Source organism: Drosophila suzukii, chromosome 3, assembly GCF_043229965.1.
Source record: "Drosophila suzukii chromosome 3, CBGP_Dsuzu_IsoJpt1.0, whole genome shotgun sequence".
NCBI lineage: Eukaryota > Metazoa > Arthropoda > Insecta > Diptera > Drosophilidae > Drosophila > Drosophila suzukii.
In genome coordinates, this window is record NC_092082.1 from 88,234,865 (window position 1) to 88,242,699 (window position 7,835).

The window sequence follows — 7,835 nt, forward strand, 5'->3', positions numbered from 1 at the left end:
CATAAAAAATATACCAAAATTGCTGTTGGCTTGTTATTGCCTTGTATAATGTTATAAAAAATTTCTCTGCAATTGTTTCGAAATGAGCTATGTATATTATCTTCCACTTCCACATGTAGCAATATGATATGTAACAAACTACTTTGATTAAATATTTCATATTTTCTTCGCTCTTTAAATACTGTTTGTTTTTGAATTCGTTTCTTATTATCATCATTATCATCGTTTTCGTCGTAATAAACTTTCAGCACCAATGGAAATTATACAAATTAAATACAGCATAACAAAATTCGTTCTATTATTAAGATTACTTTGTTGTTTTCGTTTTGTTTTTGCGTAATAAACTATTTTTGTTGTAAGTTGCTCAAAAAAATCAGGTAATGAAGCTTTGTTTGTTTTGTGTATTGTGTTTAGTTGATATCTTAAGTGACAATCCAGAAATATTTCAGATGCTTAGACATTGATGAGAACTGATGCTGCGCAAAAAAGTTTCAAGTAACTCGAAAGAAAATACATATTGCCAAGACTCTCTTAAATTACCTATAAATCAAGATACATTTTCCGCGGCTAATCAGTTGCACCTGTGCTAACATGATAAGACTTACTATATTTTTAACAATATTTAACATACTTACTCATGGTTTTTAGATCTAAGTTTCTTGCAGTGTGTGCTGTCCCCTCGGGTTAAATATTCAATTTGATTTTTAGATTTAATGCTGACAATGAGTCGCAGCGTGTGCTTCATTTAAACCTGCTATGCGTGTGTGTGGTGTGTATATAAAGAGTATAGTTCATATTTTATACTGTATATGCGCTTAAGTTAGGTTCTCGTTAAAAAGAAACTTTCTTTTGAAAACTTCAGGTGTTGCTTGTACTGTCCAGTAGAGTTAGAATACAATTATATAATTACACGTTTATCATGGCTAAGTGATTTCTGAGGGTCATTGGCACTAGGTTTGGAAATAAAAAATTAAAATCAATTACAAAATAATATAAAATCATATGGTTAGGATGGAGTTAAAAGTATTTTTTATTCAAAATACAACATTGAAACACATGCACGCTTGTGTGCGAAATAAAAACGTTACGACTACAAAGTAAAATTATAACTAAAATTATTCAAATTATATTGAAATACCTTAATTCTTATCGAGTAAGTATAACTATTACTATATGGAGGCATTCGATAACGCACAAATAAAATTATAGTTAAAAAGGCTTGACAATAATGTCCAACAGATTACTTTTGCACACAAACTACTGTCTGAGGGCAAACGAATTGTACGTTATATGCTTGGTTTATATTTATCAGTTTATGGTTATCAGTCAATGAAGTCAATGTCGGATGAGTAGCTACACATTTATGCACATAGCACCACATCTAATGCTCTTTGTTCAGATTGGGTCAATTTCTAATCTAAAAATCGATGCAACATTGATCTAAAGAAACGTGTTACATTCCCTTAGTAAGCTTTCAACGGACCACCGAACGACTTCTTTTTAATAAATCGACCCACCCTACTAAATTTTGAGCTATAGCTGCTGATAATGGTACTACAAACTATTAAACTACAAGTGAAACGTCACACGACCGCGCTAGCTTATCAAACTATCCGCTGCTAGGCAAGAGGCTTCGACTGAATTACTTTTAAGCCACAGCTCCTATCGCTTGTCTGTGGCTTAGTACCGCTTCTATAAGCAGTTCGTCGACTCCTTGGCGTCGTCAATGTTGGTGTGGTTCTTGATCAGCATCTGAGCCGAGGGATACTTGTTGAGCTGCGCAAAGCGTTCCATCACGCACGACGAGCTGAGACGGGCCTCGGCGTCGTGATCCCAGCACTCCTCCATGGTGTCGCAAAACACATTAAGACCCTGAGACAAAACAAGAATATTATAAGCCATTCAATTTGTTTAGCTTATAGGACGTACGGGATGTGCGCGCCAGGAGCTCAGCAAGCGAGGGCGCAGCTTCTTCATTACCACACTCTCCTGAACTTCATCTAGCGTAGGCCTCTGGCCCAGTTCCGCCTCGAACGGCAGCTGGAACTCGCCGACAGGGCCGGCAAAGTCACACCGAGACACCATCTCCCAGAGGACCAGGCCGCAGGCGTACACATCTATGCGCAAGAAGGCGTCTCTGTTGAAGTTTATCGCACCCTCGAGCACTTCAGGGGCCATATAACGACGGGTGCCCACTTGGCCGTGTGTGTCGCCACAGGACTTGCCCGGCTGGAAGATCATGGCCAGGCCAAAGTCAGCTATACAGGCCGTCAAATCGCTCTTGAGCAGCACATTCTTGGATTTAAAATCTCGGTGAGCTATCGAGGGCTTAAGCCCTTCTGTTTTCGAGCCAGGGATCTCCTCGTGCAGATGGGCCAATCCATTGGCCATAGACTCGGCAATGCGACACAGCTCTGGCCAGGTGATAGTGTGCGACTTCAGGTAGTCGCACAGCGATCCGTTGTGCTGGTAAGTGGATATCAGCCAGTACTCCGGCTTGTCCATGTGCTTCTCCACGCCCAGAAACTCCAGGATGTTGGGGTGACGCATGCGGGGCAACTTGTAGATATCATGCTCCGTGGTCCACGACTCCTTCTCCTGCATGCGGAAGATCTTAACGGCCACATCCTGGCCGTGGAGCTTGGCCTGCCACACATCACCGAATCTGCCACTGGCCTTCTGCTCCAGCAGTTGAATGGGACGGTTGCTCAGCAACGGCGACGAATTGGTGATCTCAGCCTCGTGCTGTAGGGTTGAATTTGGCATAATTAAAATTTGTATTTAAAAAAAAAAAACACAAAGGGAATATTCACCGTGGGTATCTCGTTGAAATGCGCCTGCTTGCGGCGTCGGTAGAGAAGCAGGCCCATGCCAACTATGACCATGAGCACGCTGAAGACGGAGGTGCCGATGTAGATATATATCAAATTGCTGCCGTCCTGCGTCTTCTCCTTGGGCACTGCAACGATACAAGGACACACACGGGAGCGAACATTAAAGAGGGCTTTAAACGATGCCTGCCCTGGCCTGGCCACAGGTGAACAACATCTCGAGTGGCGGCATGCACCTGCAGCTGCTGGTGGGGTTGCTATGAAAGGCAAAACGAAAACCAAAAAACGAAAGTTCGCCCCCAATTTCGCATCTCTTTTTCCCCTCATTTTGTTTCGAGATAAAAGCGAGCTAGGCCCAAGAACAAAACAACAAAGAGCGGGGCACAAAAGACGCCCTGGCAGCACAGGGCTCCGAAGTCAAAGGCAGCAGCAACATCCCAAAATAAAAGCAAGAAGAAATGCAAAAGGACATTCAACCGACTCTGAGATACCTGGTATTAGATATGTTATATGTCTTTGAGTGAGTTTTGAAAAAAATGCGGTTTGTAATAGAGATTAAAACCATTGATAAAAATTAATGTAATTAAAGTCGTTTATACCTGATAAGTATGTTGTTGAGACTTAACAAGATTGTACACATGGGGTTAGTAAGCCTAGTAAGGAACCGTATACCTATCACTAAATGGGTAACCAAAAAATATAATATTGCCGTAATCAAGTAGAATAACTGATCTACATTATCGTTGAAACTCGACTCTAGTACTAACTAATCACGGAAACAACTACATCTTGCTGCTACACCCCCATAAGCGAACGCAATATACCCGAACCAGTTGGGGTACCTTACTATAAAAATAAAAACGAACCAGCGAACGTGCACAGGAGGGCAGAAATTGCAACACATGCGGCTCCAAAAGGGGGTTGATGGGGCCTGGGGATGGAGCGAGTGATGGGGGAGCGGGTGCCACTTCGCGTCGAGAGTTCGTTAACACGAAAAACGTTGCCTCGGATGGCAGGAGAGGGATTTGGTAGGCGAAGCGTACGCCTCCTCTCTTTTGCAACTTGAAGATGCAATAAAAAACGAGGCAAAAAACAAACAAAAAATATATGCAAACGGAAAAATAACAAAATTGGGGTAAACACTCCAAAGACAAATCCCCGCAGCAGCAATATGAATCCAAATCCGAATCCGTAACTGAACCCACCTTGTGTGGTTGCCTCCGTGGTGCTTCTAATATACTTCTGGTTGGAGTTGCAGCGCGATCCCTTGCAGCAACAGAAGTTGATGTTTCCCTGCCGTGGTTCGGCGCTGGTCACGCACTCCGTTTGATTGCATTCGTGCATGTCCGTGAAGCAGCCCTTCATCTTGATTCTCAGGACGCCTTGGGGTAGGAAAAGAGAGTACCCAAATCAATCAGTATGCCTGAAAACAAGGCTAATTCTTCGCCAGGCTCACCCGTTGTCTCGCTGACCGACCAGAGGACATAGCAGCTGGGAAACTTATCCGCCTCCAACTTGCATCTCTCGATCCGTGTTTCACATGGCTGGGTTGTGTTGCACATCTTCTCGTCAAAGTGCTCACATTCTATTTCAGTTGGCAGGATGGATCCGTTGATGCCAATCAGGCAGCAGCCTAAAATTATAAATATAGTTTATTAGGATTTGTTTAGTTTAACAATTTTAAAACATATAAAACACAATGAGTACGCCTTGGCACAAACCAGGTGAAAGATCAAAGCTAATGGAATTATTGGTTAGAAGTGCTCGTGGGGTGGGCAAATAAAGCCGAGTACATTTGGGAAATGGGGTTTTAAAGGGAGGGCCGCTGCGCGAGCTCTTTGTGGGCGCTATCCTTTGTACACATATCGCATGCCCAACAGCAGGAGTCAGGTCCTAAACTGGGGCCTATGCCATTGAAAGCCACCCCATTTGGGCACGGAATTAGCCCCACTGGCCACACACCAGCCTTTGAGTGGGCATGGCCCCAATGCACGGATATGCAGTGCACAGTGGGCCTGATTATATGTCAATGAGTCATCTGGGTCACTTCCTTAGCTATAATCGCGTCAGAGGTTCTAATTTAACGACAGTCACAACAAATTTGACTAATTTAAATGGTCTCAACATTAATTAGCACTATTCTAAAAAAATTCCTAGACAACAATTCCATAATTTGAGGGTCCGAGATTGGGACACTTAATAAAATGCAAATTGCGTTGATAAGGCTATCTGGAAATGAGAATTCTTGTGGTTCAATATAATAATTTGTACTTGAGTTAATCTATGGTACTATTAAGCAGAATATATATTAAGTAGATTGTTAATCAAGGATTTGATACAGATTTTAACTGATGAATTCTGAAGACATATGTATATCTCTCATTATTAACAGCGTTATAGCTAGTAATTTTTTGTTTAACAACAAAACATTAACTTTCCAATAGTATTCCACAATGTCAAGATATTTTAGTAAGATCTATTAGTTCTATCTTAAACATTTTTCGATCCTTAGCTGTACTTTTTGCCCCACTGTCCTTTGGGTAATCGGATCGCCAGATGTACGAGTGTGTATGTTCGTAAGCGTGCATGCTTTATAGTAAAGTAGATACATAAGCAGGCACATTATGCACACAGAAAGGGATGGGTTTAAAGTGGCGCTTGTGGGGAAAAAGGAAACAGCAGCAGCAGAAACAACAACAACAGCAACAGGGAAGGGAGCCCACTGCGCCACAGAGAGAGAGAGGGATATGGATAAGGCGGGAGAGAGAGCAAGAGAGGGGGAGGAGTGAAAGGGAGGAAAAACCAGAACCTGTCATACAACAAGTTCCTAATGCAGCAAAATCCATTCAAAGAAATGCTCTGCGTACACACACATGGATCAAGACTGGGAATTGGATATCCGATCGATTAATACCCATTATGATTTTGGTATATAAATGCTGACTTGTTTATAAGAAACATTTTTGGGATCTTTAAAAACCTTTTGTAGTAATGATCTTACTACTTATTTTAGTACTCTCTTAAAAGTTTAATAATTTCATTGTTTTCTAAATTAAGTATCTTGTAAATACATATATAATTTATAGATATAGTATCACTTTTGGGATATTTGAAAGGTTGATTTCTAGAAAATCTTTTGCTATGATATAAAACTAAATCTTACTACTCTACTAAAATAGTTTAATACTAATTTCATTGATTTTTAAACTGAGTATCTTGTAGATACATAACTAGATTAGAATGGAAAAAACTGGGTTATCACCAAACGAATACGCCTCATATCAGTTTTAAGCGCCATGTGATATTAATAAGGTAGAAATGCTACGCTGAAGGCTGTTGGAAATCACGCACGAGGGGAAGTGCAAGTGGAAAGTATAAAAAATATAAAATTACAAGGCAGTGTCGGGAAGTAATGACAAAATATAGTATTATCAATAATGGCGACGGGGAATTAAGGCGCCAATAAGTGTGCACCCACACACCCGCAGTGCAATACATATGTATATGCATATGTACATACCCAGCAATAGCTGCGCCGTTAGATAAAGCAGATCGTATTTGGACATTATTGTTATCGCAACAGGGCCAACTTGTTTACCAGCACTCGCGCTGCGTATACGTAATGCGATTATTCAGATTTTTTTAGGGCTACTGGTGGAGTATATTGGTTTTATTTTGGCACAGAGTTCCTGTTGTCTTCTCCTCTCCTCGCACTTATTTTCGTGTATATTAGGTGTGTATGTGTGGGTGGCCGAGTTTGTGTGCGGTGCTACTGCAGCGATTTTGCTGGCCACACGCCGTTTGCATGCGCATTTTCCGCGGTTTTTCCTCGACTTTTCACCGCGATTCGATCGTAGGCCACAAGGGCTAAGGGTTATTTAGTTGCGAGCTTCACTTTTCCGATTTTCACAGGTCTGCGTCCTGTTTTCCAAGCTTTTTTTTCAAGCGAGCACGACTTTGGGTTCTTTTTTTGTCGCAGCGGGGCGGCGATAGCGATGGTCAACTGTCGATAACTTCGATTAACAACCAGGGCTGGTTAACCAAAAATACTAAATACTAGTATTTTATAGAAGGTATTTCCAGGTGAGTGGCACCTGTCCACACTGACAAACAATTCTGGATTTTTCTTAAGGTGAGTGTTGCTGCTGAAAAAAATTAAGTAAATAATAGGAAAATAAACATTAAAAAACAAGATTGTTATTGGAAATCTAATAAAACAGGTATAAACTCTGTTTTCCATTGGATGCATACCCTTTAAACAGAGTTTTTATCTTGCAAATTGCCTGCTACTTTCGCCCCTGCAAACATGGCGTCGCTTCACCGTTAATTGCGTCTTCTCTTTTTTCCTCAGCCAATTTTACAAAGCAATTCAATCGAGTGAAAAATGACTGGACGCGGAAAGGGAGGCAAAGGATTGGGAAAGGGTGGCGCCAAGCGTCATCGCAAGGTGCTCCGTGATAACATCCAGGGTATCACCAAGCCCGCTATTCGCCGTTTGGCCCGTCGCGGCGGTGTGAAGCGTATCTCTGGCCTGATTTACGAGGAAACTCGCGGTGTGCTCAAGGTATGTCCTGAGGGGGAGGGGTTCTGAGAACAAAGAAAAACCAGTTGTAATCCCGGCGATAATTCACAGGTATTCCTTGAGAACGTGATTCGTGACGCTGTCACCTACACCGAGCACGCCAAGCGCAAAACCGTGACCGCCATGGACGTGGTCTACGCCCTCAAGCGCCAGGGACGCACCCTCTACGGTTTTGGCGGCTAAGCGTCCGCCCATGCCTCTACTTAATCACTAACCATGGGTTAACTTAACTACATTCAAATTACTTGATCCAATTGAATCTTAATCAGTAGTATTCACCATAAACTTAATCAGACGCATATTCAATAATTCCACAAATATACGGACTAAATAAATCAAAAGATATCGCGTAGAGAGCACAAAAGATGGGAATCCTTAATGTCTTTGGCGGTTAAAAGATACCTAGAGGTTAATGAAATCAA

At 41.8% G+C, this 7,835-nt stretch overlaps 2 protein-coding genes across 4 annotated transcripts in view; one reads left to right on the forward strand and one right to left on the reverse strand.

Moving 5' to 3' along the window:
• Positions 1-7,777, forward strand: part of His4r (Histone H4 replacement) — a 267,260-nt gene extending 259,483 nt beyond the window's left edge. For 2 of the 3 annotated variants that reach the window (XM_070996443.1, XM_065865609.2), the window contains exons 2-3: positions 7,183-7,395; positions 7,465-7,777. In XM_070996443.1, coding sequence (XP_070852544.1) covers positions 7,216-7,395; positions 7,465-7,596 — 312 coding nt within the window. In that variant the 5' untranslated portion in view covers positions 7,183-7,215 and the 3' untranslated portion in view covers positions 7,597-7,777. Of the gene's footprint in view, positions 1-6,848; positions 6,964-7,182; positions 7,396-7,464 lie in introns of those variants that run through there. The other variant, XM_017070340.4, reaches the window with a different exon arrangement.
• On the reverse strand, positions 1,007-6,792 carry put (activin A receptor type 2 punt). The gene is made up of 6 exons (XM_036819549.3): positions 6,352-6,792; positions 4,288-4,464; positions 4,037-4,213; positions 2,814-2,959; positions 1,930-2,745; positions 1,007-1,872 (listed from the first exon to the last, which is right to left on the reverse strand). The coding sequence occupies exons 1-6, from the start codon at positions 6,395-6,397 to the stop codon at positions 1,693-1,695; spliced, it is 1,542 nt and encodes a 513-aa protein (XP_036675444.1). The 5' UTR covers positions 6,398-6,792; the 3' UTR covers positions 1,007-1,692.
• Positions 7,778-7,835: the final 58 nt, after the last annotated feature.

Bases quoted from the DNA above. Each gene is read 5' to 3' on its own strand.
- put (XM_036819549.3), bottom strand. From the start codon at position 6,397: ATGTCCAAATACGATCTGCTTTATCTAACGGCGCAGCTATTGCTGG. The intron at 4,465-6,351 runs GTATGTACATAT...TTATAATTTTAG, and splicing joins AACGGCGCAGCTATTGCTGG to GCTGCTGCCTGATTGGCATC. The intron at 2,960-4,036 runs GTGGGTTCAGTT...GTATCGTTGCAG, and splicing joins CACGGAGGCAACCACACAAG to TGCCCAAGGAGAAGACGCAG.